General features: G+C 29.9%; 3 protein-coding genes across 3 annotated transcripts; 1 reads left to right on the forward strand and 2 right to left on the reverse strand.

Moving 5' to 3' along the window:
- Window positions 1-2706: 2706 nt before the first annotated feature.
- LOC129307861 (dihydrolipoyl dehydrogenase, mitochondrial) lies at window positions 2707-5682 on the forward strand. Its single transcript, XM_054948791.1, has 2 exons — window positions 2707-3091; window positions 4202-5682. The coding sequence occupies exons 1-2, from the start codon at window positions 2822-2824 to the stop codon at window positions 5450-5452; spliced, it is 1521 nt and encodes a 506-aa protein (XP_054804766.1). The 5' UTR covers window positions 2707-2821; the 3' UTR covers window positions 5453-5682.
- Window positions 5683-9925: 4243 nt separating this feature from the next.
- LOC129308162 (stress-response A/B barrel domain-containing protein HS1-like) lies at window positions 9926-10730 on the reverse strand. The gene is made up of 2 exons (XM_054949201.1): window positions 10528-10730; window positions 9926-10448 (listed from the first exon to the last, which is right to left on the reverse strand). The coding sequence occupies exons 1-2, from the start codon at window positions 10665-10667 to the stop codon at window positions 10259-10261; spliced, it is 330 nt and encodes a 109-aa protein (XP_054805176.1). The 5' UTR covers window positions 10668-10730; the 3' UTR covers window positions 9926-10258.
- A 453-nt stretch (window positions 10731-11183) lies between these two features.
- LOC129308161 (stress-response A/B barrel domain-containing protein HS1-like) lies at window positions 11184-12624 on the reverse strand. The gene is made up of 2 exons (XM_054949199.1): window positions 12383-12624; window positions 11184-11535 (listed from the first exon to the last, which is right to left on the reverse strand). The coding sequence occupies exons 1-2, from the start codon at window positions 12520-12522 to the stop codon at window positions 11346-11348; spliced, it is 330 nt and encodes a 109-aa protein (XP_054805174.1). The 5' UTR covers window positions 12523-12624; the 3' UTR covers window positions 11184-11345.
- Window positions 12625-18828: the final 6204 nt, after the last annotated feature.

Consider the following 18828-nt stretch of genomic DNA (forward strand, 5'->3'; position numbering starts at 1 on the left):
TGGCTTGTGTTGAAAATTGACTAAATTATTTATTTTTCTTGTTGGGAGTATAAGGATGGACAAATGTGATTTAGCCTAATGGCATGTGGGGGGTAAAAATTTATCTGAAATGTTATATTGTGTGAGTTGAAGTCAATTATAAAATATTTAATATTAAAATTATTGATATAAAAATGTATTGGGTGGTTATAACCTAACTATAGTTGAGTTAAATTATTTTAAAAAAAATTAGTGTGTTACAGGTAAAGCCGAAAGACATGAAATGAAAACTTTAAGATGAAGACCCACATTAGAATAAAGACACGATTCATCAAAAAAAATAAAAGATCCCAACTTGTTGCCAATGAAAGAAGCCATAGGTTGAGTATTAACAAGTAAGAGGAAGATCAATATGTGATACCAAACACTAAAATAAGGAAAAGACTGAAAGGAGAAAGGAAAAGATTCAACCTAAGGATAAACAGCAAGCGTAAACTCTGAGAGCAACCAAACACCTTGCTCCAAAATAAAAGAAAGATAGGTAGATGGGGGCCAAAATGAAAAAACTCATGAATGTAGGGGGTCAAAATTAATTTTCTCATTTTTTCAAGTAAAAAGCAAGAAAATTTATCGAAATATTTGTGACATTGGGGACAAGTGAGGATTCATCCCTGACCTTAATGCTGAACAATTTTCACAGAACTATGAAGCTTCCAATAAACATGAAACAAAGCTTAAGGCTTGGAAGCATGAAGAACTTGCAAATCCAAAAGCTTAAAAAAGAAAAAAAAAAAAAGAAAATGATGTTTACAGTACGAAACGTGCGACTTGCAAGAATGAGGAAGAAGCATACTACATACTTCTTCCATTCCCATTTGTAAATGATATTTTAAAAAGTTTATTTACTCTCATTTATAAATTACATTGTGATTTTAGGTAATATTTAAAAATTATTTTTAAAATTATCCTTCATGAAGAAAAAAAATAATATGACATCATTTTTTTAAAATTTGTTACATAAGAACATATTTAAAATTTTATACATGTTTATTCCTTTTACTTTTTTGTATTGATATTGATGAAATAAATAAAAATGATTTAAAAAAAACTGAATAAATATTTAAGAGTGAAAAAGAAATCAACTGAAACAGGCAAGCCAAAAAGACTCTAACACAAAGCACAAACAAAAAAAGAGATACCATATTTGATAATCATCCTCTATAAAAAAAATATTAAGAAAATTAGGACGTTTGAAATAAAAAATTTGACTTGATATGCTAGCACATCAAGCATCTCAAAATAATTTAGATTTTATTATTTTTAATCAACCATATGATACAGAATCCTTTTAAAATTTGGCATAACCCAATTTATGTAATTTTTGCATGATTATTTTTCCATGGCCTTATAATTGAAAAAAAAAGAGAGAGAGAGAAACCAGTGAAAACCCGAAGGAATTCACGATAGAGCAAAAACACCGCCAAGAAACTCAAGAAGAGAATTCTCTCCTCCACCGCCTACCTCCATTTTTGACTCTTATTAAAATCTTTATCTGTAGGTTGAATATAAAAAAATTCATTACATGATCATTCATCAATATTCCTATTCATATTATATTTGGGGCATTGCAAGTCATGACAAGTGGCACGTGGCATGATTTATGACCATTTAATTTAATATTTACCATATATGTTTAGGGAAACCAACATCGTTTTTTTTTATTGCTCTAATTTTGTATAAAATTTTAATATTTAATTCTCTAGGACCATTAATTTTAAATAAGGAGCTTTCATATTAATTAAGAACTTTTGCAAATTTAGCCCATATTATGGGATCAAATAAAAATAATAACATAACCTTTCTTAAAATTGAATAATAACATATTAATATTTATTTAAAATTTAATTAACAAAACTGTCCTTTTTAAAATTATGATGCTCTAGTTTCTACAAATGTCCGAAGATCCTATATGCAGGAGAGCAAAGCAAATAAATGAAAACTTAAATCGTTTATGATTTTTTATTTTATTAATTTAAGTATTTAATTATTTTTAATAAGTTAAGAATCTAAAATTTTTTACAAATTGTATTTCATTCATTTTGAATAAATAATTATATATTTTTTGTGTTATTAATTTACAATATTATATAATTGATATACCGTTATATATTATCCATAATTTATGAAAAATTCTATTTTTCATGACCATTGGGTTAATATTTTTTATTAACTTGTTAATATTAAAAAAATAAATTTAACATGTCTACATTTAAATATTCTTTTAATATATTAAAATGTAATCTCATTATTTTTTAATAAAATTAAAGAGTTAGAAAACTAAAAAATATACTTTATAAAATTAAAAAAATTAAAATATAACTTTGCACAAAGCTCACTTTATATACATGCTTTAATAATATTTCTTTTATTTTTATATATAAAATATTTTTAACTGCATCACATAAATCAATAAAAATTAATAATTTAATTAAAAGCATAACTTTTACTTTTAATTATTATAAATAAAAAATAAATTTATTTTTAAAAATAAATTAATAAGAGTATTTTTTAATTTAATAAAAATATAATAATTCATTCATTAAAAAAATATATTAATAATTTTTTATATTTAAAAATAAAAAAATTTAATTTTTTCAATATAGGAAAGTAATTAAAAAGTAAAATGTTTTTAAAAAAAGAGAAGAGTAAAGGGAAGGGATGGCTGGTGGCAAGGTGAGTGGCGACACTGTTGGTCTTCAAACAGAGGGTCGGAATAGGTAGTTGAGGAATCGAATACTCGGAAGTCGAAGCTTTCGATCCAAGAAGCACAAGAAGGGGAGCAATGGCTATGGCTAGCTTGGCGAGACGGAAGGGCTTCTTCTTGTCGAGGAATCTCTCCTCCGAGACCCTCAATTATTCTCTCTCTCTCGCCTCCTTTTCCAGGGGCTTCGCTTCGGGATCTGACGATAACGATGTCGTCGTCATTGGTGGTGGTCCCGGTGGCTATGTGGCCGCCATTAAAGCCGCTCAATTAGGTCTCAAGACTACTTGCATAGAGAAGCGTGGGACCCTGGGCGGTACCTGCCTCAACGTCGGATGCATCCCCTCCAAGGTAATCCATTGTTGAATTTTTCTTTAAGAACTTCTGATTTGGTTTCATCTTTCTCTGATTCCTTTTTTGCACAGTAGGAGGTAGATTGGATTTTCCGAACTCTTTGGAATGATCTCCGTGGTTGTCTGAGATGTTTTTTGTTTGATCATGGTCGCTTCCGAACTCCATGCTTGTCTGATGCGTTTTTTTTTTTTGTTTGAACATGGACGATCATTGAATTTCATTTGGAACTTGATTGCTTCTCATGCCAATTCTTTTAGGTGTCGCTAAAACATGCCTTCTGGCCTCTAGGGGAGAAGTAGTAAACGTTCATTTATATTTGGCTCTTTGACTTTGGTTCTGCCAACGGAAGTTAGTAATTTCAGCTGTGAATCCGGGAAAATCAGAGGTTTCGAACTCATTGGGAAATAAGGCAATGATCTTATGTTGCTTCCACCTTTTGGAAATTATAGATATTCAGATGAGTCTCTTTAAATTTCGCGTGGCAAAGGGGGGAATAGCCCAGAGGGAGATCATTTATTGAGCCGTACTAGTTCTTAAACGTTAATTTCTACCTTTTTCTTTTTCTCTGTTTCAATTTACCTATCCCTTTTCTATCCCGGAACTAAATACAAGTTAGTATACATATCACGTAATTAATGTTACTGCTGCGTCGCTCTTGCAGTGGGGTTTGATTAATTTTTCAGTTTTATCTTCTCGTATGATTGAATTGTAGGTATCAAAATCGGGTAGAAGTACTAGAGCTACTTATTATCATTGTTTTAAAGGAACTATTAGCTGGACAGTAGACCATGTCACTGTATCGTATCACTTACTCTATGCCCCTGCTGCCTATCATTTTCTAAGCTGCAACTTTTCTTCCTTTCCTCCTTTTTTGGATTGTTGACCTAAGATTGTCTTGCAAAATCGTTCTTCATGCAACAGATTATAGTATTAGCTTCAGCATATGTCCTTCAATACACAATACTAAATCTGCTGGTAGTAACTTTCCAATATTTTCTTCATTTCATGATTGTCAATATAGGTGCATCGAGTTGCTTAGAATAGTGGATGTTATCTTCTCTTTAGTCAATGTACTCATTTGTTTGATATACTTGTGTCTTGGTCCAGGCACTCTTGCATTCTTCGCATATGTACCATGAGGCCAAACATTCATTCTCCAGCCATGGAGTCAAGTTTTCATCTGTTGAGGTTGATTTGCCAGCCATGATGGCACAAAAAGATAAAGCTGTTTCTAATCTTACTCGAGGTGTTGAGGGCTTATTCAAGAAGAACAAGGTAAACTATGTCAAAGGATATGGCAAATTTGTTTCCCCTTCTGAAGTTTCTGTGGACACCATGGACGGTGGAAATACTGTTGTAAAAGGAAAGAATATCATAATTGCCACTGGTTCTGATGTGAAATCTCTACCTGGTGTCCCCATTGATGAAAAGAAAATTGTATCATCAACAGGTGCTCTTGCTTTGTCGGAAATCCCCAAGAGACTTGTGGTCATTGGAGCAGGATATATTGGACTTGAAATGGGCTCAGTGTGGGGCCGACTTGGCTCTGAGGTAACTGTTGTTGAGTTTGCACCAGATATTGTTCCGACAATGGATGGGGAGGTTCGTAAGCAGTTTCAGCGTACTCTTGAAAAGCAAGGCATGAAATTCATGCTTAAGACTAAGGTGGTAGGAGTTGATACTTCGGGTGATGGAGTGAAGCTGACCCTTGAACCAGCAGCTGGTGGTGATCAGACTTCATTGGAAGCAGATGTTGTTCTTGTATCTGCAGGTAGGACTCCATTCACAGCTGGACTAGGGTTGGACAAGATAGGAGTCCAAACTGACAAGGCAGGGAGAATTCTAGTGAATGAAAGCTTTGTGACGAATGTCTCTGGTGTTTATGCAATTGGAGATGTAATTCCAGGTCCAATGTTGGCGCACAAAGCAGAAGAAGATGGGGTTGCTTGTGTAGAGTACATAGCTGGTAAGGTGGGTCATGTGGACTATGACAAAGTCCCTGGGGTTGTGTACACACACCCTGAGGTTGCATCTGTTGGAAAGACAGAGGAGCAAGTAAAAGAACTTGGTGTCCCATACCGAGTTGGCAAGTTCCCTTTCCTCGCCAATAGCAGAGCTAAGGCAATTGATGATGCTGAAGGATTGGTGAAGATATTGGCTGACAAGGAGACAGACAAGATATTGGGGGTGCATATTATGGCACCCAATGCAGGAGAGCTCATTCATGAAGCAGTGATGGCGTTGCAGTATGATGCTGCTAGTGAGGACATAGCACGAGTTTGCCACGCACATCCAACGATGAGTGAGGCAGTGAAAGAAGCTGCAATGGCCACTTTTGACAAGCCCATTCACATTTGAAGAGCTGGTTTAGAGGCCAAAACAAGAGCTGGTTTCCACTTCATTATTCTTGTTTTCAATTTTGCCCTTGAATTTTACGATGACAAGGAAGAGATTCCATTGTGTGTATTTGTGTGTTCTCAGCAAATGTAGATGTTTAAATACAAATTAGCTCCAACCTCAATGCATACCGAGAGAATGGTTGTGTTGCTTCTTACTCATGCTTGAATAAATTGTCTCGATTTTCTGTCCGTCTTGGCCATATGTCTTTTATCTTTCGTGTTATTATTCTTTGGTTTAAAATCTGCAGTTCACAAACCTGTCAAAATTTTCAAAATTTTTCTTCTCAAATTTTAGTTTTCTTTCAACTTCAAATTTGGATATTAGAAAGGAGGGACGGAGCAAAAGCTTGCTGCTGCTAGTGGTTTGAATTCCTTCCTTTAAAGAACTGAACTTGATGTGTTTTGATATTGCAATCGTTCCTTTTCTTTCTCTTTTTGTTTTTGGCAGACATTTTGACACTGCAATCTGTATGAGAATGGCACTGTATATTATTGTTAGTGATGCTAAATGTTTCAACGAATTGGCCATGTTGTCTCTAAGTCATAGCATGTGGATTATGTCGATGGACACAAATACATTAGACTAGTAATATAATTAATATTTATTTTACTTTAAATTTTATAGACTAGTCAATAGATTTTTTTTATAACTAGATGGAAATGAATAGATTGATATATAATATTTAGAACCGGGTATAGTCTGATGGTTAGAAATTGACTATTAGAAGAACATGATTTTTTTTTTATAATATATGACAATCTTGTATACCCTCTAATCTATCATTGGCTGAAATATCATACTTAATAAAAAAAACTATGAATACGCTCGCCATGAATTATGTAAAAATAGAATGGGAATTTTAAAAGTTAATACACGCATGAACATTGAAAAATCGCAAGAGGGGCAGATTCTAGTTGTTAGTAATGCTAAATGTTTCAACGTTATTTCAACGATCTGGTCATGTTGTCATAGCCAAGAAGATGAATTTGAATGGCTATTAAATGCATTTGGAATTGGATTTCCACTGCATAAAATGTTCAAACACGAATATGAAGATAGTTCAACTGATTGTGTAAGGATTGAAAAGTGAAAACAATGGAGTTATAACAGCATCCTGCAAGTCAGCTTACAGAGCAGCTTGCCATCATCAAGAGATCAGCAATGTCTAACCACAAGCTAAGTTTGCATGTACTAGAAAAATGATTGGAGAATTCAGCATTCGTTTTCTTCCATAATGGAAGCAATACATTATTTAAAGAGTTCGTGAATAAATAAAAAATACTTAATGAGATCAAATAGTACGAGAATCAAACAATATTGGTGCTTAAACTAGTCTATAAAATTAGAAAAATAAAAGAAGTTTATAAATTTAATAAAATCATAAAATTACTCTAAAATCTCGTGTATTTCATTAAATTTATCAATTTGTGCTATATTCAAGTTATCAATTCCCCTTATATAGTTTGTTAATGAAGTTTTTTTAGTTGACAACTAAGTGGTAATAATTTACAATTATCCAACACCAATTTATAACTTCAGTAAAAAAAAATGAAACTTTAGAATAATTAAGTTTGTGATTTTATAGGACTTTTTGTGTTTAAATTTCTTGTGTGATACTTTAGAGTGATTTTTCCTATAAAATAATCATCTCGATCATGGACAACTAGAAGGGTGTCCTATAATTTATCCACATACTCCAGATAATTTGTAGTAGATACTATTCCTATTATAGGCAAAGTAATCAACAACCTCAAAAGGCGTATTGCTTTTGTTAGTATATTTGCAAATTAAGCCATGGATTAACACCGCACGTTCAAAGGGGCAAGCAAAGGGCAGAGAGTCTGCCCATATAAATTGTTATCAAGAGCAAAATCAAAGGCAAGGAGAATAAGGGAGAAGAAAAGGACAGTCAAGAAGGAAAAAATGGCTCACAATAATAATTATTCTCCCTTGGTGGGCTCCATTGTGGTGGTGCTATGCCTCTGCAATATTGCTCCTTGTGCTTATTCAAACACACCGTCCATACCAGAGATTTGCTCAAAACACAACAACCCTACGTTTTGCGAGGAAATTCTGAAGAAGAAGCAAGGATCGGAGCTTCCGTGCCTAGCAGAGTACGTGATTGAGCAGATCCAGACCCGCGTCGGCAGCACCAAGACGGCTCTGGACACGATGGTCCAGCAGACACAGGAGATTCGTCTGAAGCAGCATTACCACTCGTGCTTACAGCATTACGGCGACGCTTTGGAGGGCATCAAGAAGACTAAGAAACATTTGGAGAATCGCGACTACTTTGGGATGGACGTCGTTGCTTCCGACGTGATGACCGACATTGATGATTGTGCCTCGTCGGAAGCACCGGGATATGATCCCTCCGTTTTTTTGGTGAAGACCAACCAGGATTTGGAGAATCTCTGCGTTATCGTTATGATTATCGCTAATCGCCTGACAGGAAAATATTAGTTAGTTAGCTTGTTTGATCGATTCATTTATATCCATATGCATGTCCCATATGTCTTGCTCATGATTATCGTTTTCTAATTGCTTGATTGATGAGCTTATGCATGTTTCTTCGATCCAGGATTGTTCATGGGATTTAGGAGCTTATGCATGTTCTCACATTTTCTTGATCTTGTTTTTTTTTTTTTTAAACCATGGGCAATCATCACATTGATGCGCAATTCCGCATCGGTTCGTTTTCTATCTTTCATTATTACCTTGGATTTGTGCTGAGTTTAGCCCGAGTTAAAGTCGCCTTGCTTTAATAAAAAATAATTACGTGTGTGTAATCCTCGGCTGCTTTCTCATGTTTTAAAGTTATGTTATATCATCCTCAGTGTGTGTTTGATTTTTTATTTATCAAAAGTTTATTTAATAAAATAAATTTAATGAAAGTATGAAATTTATATTTAGATATATTTTTTTAAAAGTCAGTTTGATATATTGAAAATTGTTTAAATTATGATAGTAAAATGTATTTTTGAATATACAATTATCAAAAAAGATATTGATTTATGATTATTTATAATTTTTATTATACAAATATAATATATTTGAAATATTTAAAAAATTATATAAAAATTTTAAATAATATAAAATTTGATCTATAATGCTAAAAACTTGATCTTTAAATATTTATACTTTTTTAATTTGTAATTTTAGAAAATATGATAAAGATTTGTAATTTTTATTATACATTAATGCTAAAAATTAGTATGATTAATTTTTAAATTTATAATGTTAAAAACTTGGTATCTAATTATTATTATTGAAATGGTAATTATATTTTTAATGAATTAATTATTTTTTAAATAAAATAATAAGAGATTAAACTTAAAATAATATGATCAAATAATATTTTACTTTTTAATTTTATTTTTTAAAAGTATTAAATAGTTACATTTCAGAAACTCACTTTCAATTATTATTTAAATGTACTTTCAAAATATGTTTTTCTATAAAATATTTTACTTAAATAATTTTTAACATCTTAAAAATAAATTTTACTTTTTAAGTATGAACAGTAAGCAAACCAAATGGATCCTAAGGGGTGTGTTCGGGAAACGCAAAATTTCGTTGAAGGCGACCTAACATTTGGGGTGGCTCCCATAGGCGTGGAACTGTATAATATGAGCTTAATTTAAAAAATCAGTACTAACTTAACTTGTTTGAATTGAAAACATGTTTTTGATAGAAAATAATCCAAATGGCGTTTTTGTTTTAAGAATATGAATTATGAACTTGTTGAAACCCTTTATTGTTATTTTATAAATGCATACTTGTTAATTTATTAAATTAATTTGTTAATAATCTTCTAGATATTCAATAATTTTCTTGACTTGTTATAATATGAAGTGGATTTATTAAAATCTTAACTTATCATTTTATTAACATGTACTTATTAATTCATTAGTAAAACTTAACAATACTTTTTAAATATTTAATCTTGTCATATTATTTTAATATAAAGTAGACTTATTAATACCTAGCATAACTTGTCATTTTCACAATGTGATTTTGTGAATTCACTAGGAGTATTTAATAGCAATGCCTTCTACATATTATTATATTGTTGACTTGTTAAAATAAGAAATGTACTTATTAAAACCCTAATGTAAGTTGTTAAAAAAATGAAGGATATTTATGTTCCTGTTTTAACAGTTCATTAATTTGAATCTTTAAAACAGCATCAATAATCAAATATATGCGATGCATTTCTTTCGGAGAAAAAACGTGTTGCATATAGCTTGTATTTCTTTTGAAATATAAATATCAAATAGTAGGCCTTAATATGAATAAAGCATAAACCCTATTAATATCAAATAAACTAAAAAATTCATAAGTAAAATATTCAATACTTTTAAAACATCAGATGTTTCTCCCCTAACAAAAATAACAAGAACAAAAGTTATTGCAAACTAAGACAATACGAAGAACTAAAATTCAAATCTTTATTGAAGAGTGCTTACGCTTGTACAGTAGTTGGTAGATAGAAAATTATCTTTTTAGAAAGAAAATGACCAATGCATCAATCCCATTTTTTTCCTACATACATTCGCATTTTCTTTTTTGAAAAAATATTTTTCATATCGAACAGGATTACCAGCCTCTAATAAGATGACATGTGTGCAATAAAAGAACCCAATTAATCAAAATGCAGGTATCATAACGAACCGAGTGTTCCAAAATGCTGTTCATCGGGGGAAAACACTGATTCACGGTTTGCACAACACAAGCAAGGAGCAAGTCCCAGAAATGATGAAATCAAAGATGAACAATGGTAGGCTTATAGTCAACCGCAATGAGTTTGTCGGCGTGGGAGAGGAACAAGTTTGCAAATTGAAGATGGGCAGGATGAGCTACATACTCTGCAAGCCCTTCTGTACTCTCAAACGTTGATTCAAACACGTGAGTAAAACCTTCGTTCATATTCTCAGCACTCACATGCTTGCCCCTGCTTACAAGCCAAGTATAAAATTAATTGTAAGGAGAGGGAAACGAACTCCAAAAAGACGAGGAAAAGGGTAAGGTACCAATGGAAGGACTTCATGGTTGGGACGAGATTGACGAGATTGGCGAACCCTTTGATGAGCTCCACCATCTTCTGTGGCGACACATCGTCTTCAAATTTAGCCACCACCACGTGCTTCACAACCCCTTTTGCTTCCTCCATTTCTGCCTCTCTCTCTCTCTGTCTCTGTGTGTGTGTGGGGGGGGGGGGGAGGGAGAGAGACAGACTCTGTGTTCGTCTTCATTCGAACGGATAAGCAATCCTCCATTTGGGACGGGTGTCATCACTAGGATCACTAGTTCACCAGCAGCTTTTTTAATTTTTTGCCAACCACTAGCTGCTTATCTTAATTAGATTGTGCGGCCTATTATCTCGGGAGAATTTCGAAATTTTCTATTAGGGGTATTTGGTCCTCTTAATTAGATAGGAGATACAAAAGGGACTTCCTTAATTGTAGTTCAATTCTCTTTCATCAGAGAAACTTCAAGTTTTACAGTGAAATTTAGAATCAAAATGCAAACACTAAAATATACTCCCTACTTTTTCCATAACCGCCAGCCATTATCGACACCCATTCGAATTATAACGTCTTTCATTTATATGTCAGTGTTTGATGTTAACTGATAACCACTAATTCCGCAAGGGGAAAAAGGAAAGTCAAACAAACTAACACTCAGATTCTCAAGTCAGTATAGAATTGCCACCAGCAAAACACACCTCATCGAGTGAGATATGATAACAAGGTGAGTGTACCAAAATGTTCATCGATAAAAGCTTATTCGTGTTTTACAGCAACAACACGGGCTATAAGCAAGTCGCACCAAGCCACAAACCATCAAATCAAAGGTGAACAATGGTAGGCTTATAGTCAACCACAATCACTTTGTCCAAGTGGGCAAGGAACAAGTTTGCAAATTCAACGTGGGCAGGATGAGCTACATACTCTGCAACCCCCTCTGTGCTCTCAAACGTTGATTCAAATACATGAGTAAACCCTTGATGCATATTCTCAGCACTCACGTCCTTGCCCCTGTTTACACGCCAAACGGAAATTAACAGAACACACAAAGATTTAGATGGAAGTACATTTATTGCTTTCACCTAATTTACACTTGGAATGATGGAAACTTTTTAAGAGGAGCCTGGTTTGAAAATATGAGTAGATCAAATGAATATCGATCCCCATGTAAATTATAAGTACACTTTTTAAAGTAGACCCACATTTGACACGTTTATATACTAATGATTAGCTTTGTTTATACAAGATTTTCTCATTTTCTGCAAGCATTGAAAGGGTTCTGCTCTACCACAGGCAGTTCCTTCATTCCAATCCAATGTTCTCGTCAATTCTGAAGCATCAGCTAGCTTCTGAGTAAAAGGTAGCTAACAAGAATTCAACATATACTTGTATACACTACAAGCACAACAGTACAGAACAAATTCTACCAAATTGGAGATCATTCGGCAAATCTCGCCGTACTATTGATTTTTTTTTCTTTTCAAGGGTCCCATTCATTTTCCTCTTGGTTGTCTCTACTTATTCTCTTGAATAACTCTTACATCATAGATTTTCTTTCCTGCCCTGCCCTGATCTAATTACTTTTGCTAAATTCGAAACCTTCCGCTTTTATGGGTTTCAATCTTCTTCGCAGTCGTCCCTTTGAAGAACACTTGAGATTTCAATTCAACAATTTTCTCTGTCCGGATCTAATTGCGATCTGAAAGTACAAATGTCTTTCGCATAACGGATCCTATTCCTCAATCAAAATGCAAAACATTTCAATTCAATCGTCCTATCCGTGTTATTTTTCCGAAGATCTCTTGAAGGGACACAATGCAAGGAGAGGGGAAAGAGTAATCGAGAAGGAAAAGAGTACCAATGGAAGGACTTCATGGGTGGAATGAGATTGACGAGATTGGCATAGCCTTTGATGAGCTCCTCAATCTTTTGAGGCGAAACATCGTCTTTGAACTTGGCGACCAACACGTGCTGCACAACCCCTTTTGCTTCCTCCATTTCTGCTTCAGTCGACCTTCGCTTCCTCCCTCACGCACTCAGAGAGTCAACAGTTCCCGCGACACACTCGAGGTGTACGGAGGGATAAGCAGTCCTCCTTTTGGGAGCACATTCAGTGCCCATTGTCCAGATTTAAATTTTTTTTATTTTTATAAATAAAAAATTTATAAAATTTGATACATCTATTAGTTAGTACCGTTTATATTTAATCAGGTCCAAATTTAATACCCTCTAATCTTATTTATAAATCACTCTTAATATATTTGATCAGTATTAAAAAAATTTTAAAATTTATTAACTTTATCTTAAAATTTAATATATTTTTAACTTTATTCCTATTAAATATATATATTTTAATAATATATTTTTCTTTTTAACATTTAATGAGGGTAAAAAAAAATTTATAATAAAAATTTAATAATGTAAATTATAAATAGAATAAAATATATCCTCTCTCTACCTTATAAATAGGATCAGAGAGAATATTACTTTTTTTTAACAATTTTTATAAATTAGCCATACAAATTTATTTGAATTGTTTTGAACTTGACAATATATTAAGTTAAAATTTTTTAACTTAAACAGTATGGAATAAATATGTATGGTTAATTTATAAAAATTATAAAAAATTAATATTAAATTTAGATCAATCAAATTAAATATGAATGGTACATATCAATAATTAATAAATTTATTCAAATTTTTATAAATTTTAATTTTAAAAATAAAAAATATTTAAATTTAAATCATTTAAATTAAATTTAAACAGTTCAAATTATTTCACAGGTGATTGATGAGCACGGAATGTGCTCCCTCCTCTTTTTTGACCAATGTCATCCCACATTTGAATCCCAACCACTCAATTTAATATATTGCTACAATTTTCAAGTTATGTGAGTGAATTTAAGTAATTCACAAAGTTATTTAACCTTATATATTTAAAATATTTATTTTTAATTAAATTAAGATGTGTATATTTTTTTATAAATTTTTTATTATATAAGAATTTTTTATTATTAATATACTAAAATTCACATATTTTGATTTGATTGAATAAATGTATGTTAATGCCAAATTTTTTTCTGTATTTTTCTTTAAAGAATTTCAGACACTTAAACTTTTCAGTGGGTCATTTATATCCTTGTATTTTTTTAGGAGTAAATTTTTTTTTCTATCAATCAACTGTGATCATTCTTGGAAAAAATGATAATTAGAAACTTTTAAAAGAACATTAATAATAATTATAAATTTTAAATTATTAAAATTCTAACAACAGATCATGATTCCAAAAATCTTAGCTGTACAAGTTTTGATTCCCACACCTCCAACACATACAACAAAATTTGCATAATTTTTAACAAATGGCATTTGGGTATTCTCAGTTTCACATTCAAAAAGTAAAATTTTACTTTCAAGATATTAAAAGTTGTTTAAATAAAATATTTTACAGAAAAGTACATTCTAAAAGTATATTTAAATAGTGACTGAAAATAAATTTGAGAAACATAACTATTTAAAACTTTTCAAAAGTTAATTTAAATAGTGAAATATTTTTTGACCATACTACTCCAAGTTTAATCTCTTATTTTTTTATTTAAAAAATAGTTAATTCATAAAAAATATAATTATCATTTTAATAATAATAATTAGATATCAAGTTTTTAACATCATAAATTCAATAATTAAACATATTAATTTTTAGCATTATTGTATAATAAAAATTATAAATCTTTATCACATTTTTTAAAATTATAAAAAAAAGCATAAATAATTAGAGATCAAGTTTTTTAATATTATAGATCAAATTTTATGTTATTTAAAATATTTATCACATTTTTTAAATATTTCAAATTTTAAATTGCAAATATATTATATTTGTATAATAAAAATTACTCCCTCTATCTCAAATTATAGGATTTTTAAAAAAAATTTTCGTTCTAAAATATAAAATACTTTGAGTAAATTAATATTTTATTAAATGTAACAATTTTAACGTTACCCTTTCTTTCTATATAATTAATTTATATCTTTTTTATTTTTAATATATTAAATGATGAGTATTTTGAAAAGTTTATATTTTTATTCTTGAAAGATAAGGTTATTAAGTGTATTTAATAATACTTATTAGTATGTAAAATTTTATTTAAAAATCTTATAATTTGGGACAGAAAGAGTATAAATCATCATAAATCAATATCTTTTTTAATAATTGTACATTAAAAAACACATTTCACTATCATAATTCAAACAACTTTCAGTATACCAAACATAAATTTCATTACAACAACTAACTTTCACTAAATTGACTTTTGTCAAATGAACTTTTACCAAATGAACTTTTAATAAAGTAAAAACCAAACACACACTTAATCAGCCATTTGAGTAGTAAAGCTTTGAGCTTTTATCTAGTTTAGGTGAAGAAATTAAGTATCTATAGTGCCAGAGGCATCGTTGTTGCTATAGAAAGTAGTGTGGTGTTTTGCCAATCTCCATTAGAGTAGCTGTTGAGAATTTGAGAGCATATTCGATGCTCATCAAGGGTAATGAGCACTACATGCTCATCATCTCTGAACCACTCTGGGTCGTCCAAATTTAATTTGAAAATTTGGACGGTCCATATTAAACTACTATTATATATTTTTTAGTTTTTAAATAAAAATTCATAAAATTTTTAATAAATATATTCAGTATTAATATGAACTATCCATATTTAATCAGATCAATCTAAATTTAATATTAATTTTTTATAAATAAACTATATAGATTTACTTTAAATTGTTTTGAATCTAACAATATAACAAGTTAAAAATTTTAAATATGACCAATACAAACTAAATTTGTATGATCAATTTATAAAAGATTATAAAAAAATTAATATTAAATTTATACTCATCTAATTAAATATGAATATTAAAATTTTATAAATTTTTATTTAAAAAATAAAAAAAGTAATTTAATCCGAACCATTCAGATTGAATCTGAACAGTCCAGATTAATTTGGGGATGATGAGCACCGCCGCTCATCAAATGTGCTCCCCAGGAATTCTAGCGTCGGTGAGGATCAGAGAAGCAATAAGAGAAACAAAGGGAAAGCAGAAGAAAGGGGAGGAGAGAAATAAGAGTTCAAGTTGAATGAAATTTAGGGGAATAAGTCTGAAACCACGAATTCGTGAATCGTGTGCAAAAGTAGAGGAGGAGGAGATCAAATTGGGCGAGGGAGGTTGGAATTGGAGGGAGAATGAGAACGAAGAAGAAGATGCCCACGCATGATGATTAACTTGGCGGTTAGATGTCTCCCTGTCCCATGAAGTGAAACCCACAAACCAGCCATGCACGTTAGCAGAAAAAAGGAGAAACCATGGTTGTTTGATAGCAAGTGAAATTTGCTTGTAAGAAAGATAATACAAGGGTAGAAATGCCACAAACAATAGTACATGTATTTAGCGCTCCTCAAAAAAAAAATACAAGATAAAAATACTCGTTAGTCCTAAATATTTAAAGTTACGTATATAAATCTTACTCATCCCTTCACTAAATTCAAATTTAAATTCAAATCTATGCACCATGTCATCACTAATTCACTAGTAGGTCATCTTAGTTAATTACATGAGTGCATGATATTCTCATAGGATAATTTCAATTAGGAATATTAGGTGATCTATATTCATTATAGATAGAAGATGGTACGAGGGACTTAATTATAATTTAGTTCTTTTTTTATAGAATTAATTACAGTTAATTGTACTATTTATAATTTTTAACTTAAATTTTAAGTCATGGGAAAAAAATTGTGGATGGCCAATATTTCTTGGGAAAAATTACAATTGGGGTCTCTACAAAAACATTAATGACAATTACAAATTCTAAATTATTAAAATTTCAACAACAGATTATAGTCCTTACAATAATTTACCTTTTATTAATTAATTTGAAATTCACAATAAACTTTAATAAATTCTGAACTAATCTTATAAAAATTTTCAACTATCTTTTATTGATTTTCCAAGCGATAGCAAAAAATCACAAATGATTATCCTGTGATTCACAACTAACTTATATAAATTTCCAACCAATGTCAATAAGATATATTTAAGTAAATAAGATGCACCATATTATTTATAGTTTGTTCAATAAAAACATTGTATTTAGATATCATTAAATATAAATTAATTATTATATTAATGATATTAGAGAGAGAGAAGGCAAGAAATCAAATGCGCACTTTATTATAAAAATAGAATCAATTTAAAAATATCATACAATATTTTATTTAGATTACTTTGAACATTTTAATTAAACAGACCACAAATAACATGGTGTACCCAATCTATCTAAATATTTCTCTAAATGTATTTAGTAAATTTTTCAAATGATTTATCTATATATTGAAGGCAAAAAATCATAAGCAATTGATTTGTGATTCACGACTAATTTTCACAATTCCCAACTAAAGTTATAAATAATCTCAAATATATTTACTTAATTTTTTAAGTGATTTATCAAAAAAAAATTGAGATTCTTAACTAATTTTCATAAATTCTTAATTGATGTTACAAATAGTCTCAATAGTTAGTATATTTTCCAATTGAGTATTCACATTTTTGAATTACAAGTAAGGATTATAGTTTTTTATTGGGATTTTAATCATTTAAGATATATAATTGTTATTAATGTTATTACAAGGTCCCTAATTGTCATTTCCCCTATTTCCTATACCCTTGGGTTTTTTTTTTGGAAGGAAAATATATCATGTTAAAACTGTCACTCATATATTACTATAATTTATAAATGAAATAGAGTAACATATTGAATGAAGATAATTTTAATAATTTAAAATCAATTTCTATATAATAGGCCATTTTTCAAGTTCAATAATTTAATCAATCTAAAATTAAGGTTAAATTACACAAAACTTTCACAAACTTTAAAGCAATTGCAATGACCCCTTATATTTACATATTTAAAATCAACTCTCTAACTTTTTTTTTTTTTGAAAGCCCCCCACCATTAATTAGTTTTGGTATGTTACTACTACAGTTTGTTGTATTATATTAATGCAATACACATGATATAAGATATGAAACAAATTTTTTTATTATTTTTAAATACAATATAAGGAGGGTAAAACTGAAAAATTTAAGAAGGGGCAAACTAGATGTTAGATTGAGCTATGCTTTGTGGACATTTTTTTTTAAATAATATACCTGCTTGTCATTTCCTAAAAAATTACACATTTATCATATTTCAATTAAAGAAGCTTCTATTAAGATTAAGAATGCCAAAAAAAAAATGACACATGATTTTAATATTTCGAATTACATGATGTTGTTTGGCCAAAAAAAAAAATTACATGATGTTAATTTTTCTCATTATTTTGAGTTGTGCGTTTGTATTACTAGGTTTTAGGTTTGATCCCTTGCCTCTTTAAAGTTCAAATGCTACGCCTGTCTTTAAAAATAACAAAAAGGAATAATTTTTTTTTTCAAATGGAAAAGGCCATGACACAATCTGTGTAAAAGACAACAATCAAATCATGTCAGCGTTTAAAAAATTATTACACTCTAAAGGTAGATTATTTAAAATTTTAATATCCAGACTATCTTTAATAACGTGTTGAGCAAGCTAATCTGAATAGTTGTTCACTTCTCTGTAAATGTGATCAAGAAACAAATTTTTTCATATGATTCTTATATGGCTTTTTGATAATTTTTCTTTTCTTTATTTAAATATAAAATGCTGTTTTAATTTATAAAGTATAATAAAATTATAGTCTTTCTCTTAGATTATGTTAATAGTGAACATTGAGAAAAAAATTGCTAAACAAATAAAATAAGAACATCGTCATATGTAATAAAAATAAAAATTATAATTTTGTCCTTTCTTATATTTTCTTTAAAATAATAAAAATATTTTTTTCATGTTACATGACATATATATTGCATCAATCTGACATGGCAAACTCTACCAACAACATAACAAAATTAATTAATAGTGGGAGGCTTTGAAAAACAAAATTAAAGTTATGGAAGTTAATTTTAATAATATCAAGGGTCATCCACAACTATTTTAAAATTTAAGAGAGTTTTATACAATTTAATCTAAAATTAAATTGTGAAAACATTTGCTCATATAAAAAGAATGATTAAACCTAGTAGAAGAGATATGATCATGAGGTCTCGAATTTGAGTCTATATAAATGAATAATATATTTTTTAAAAATTACCTTTAATTAAATTTAACAACTCAAATTTAATTCAATAAAATAGTCATATTAAAACAAATTGCATAGTCTTTGCAATTACTTTT

Source organism: Prosopis cineraria, unplaced genomic scaffold (assembly GCF_029017545.1).
Source record: "Prosopis cineraria cultivar Desert tree isolate PC_DT_omini unplaced genomic scaffold, ASM2901754v1 PC4, whole genome shotgun sequence".
Lineage (NCBI taxonomy): Eukaryota > Viridiplantae > Streptophyta > Magnoliopsida > Fabales > Fabaceae > Prosopis > Prosopis cineraria.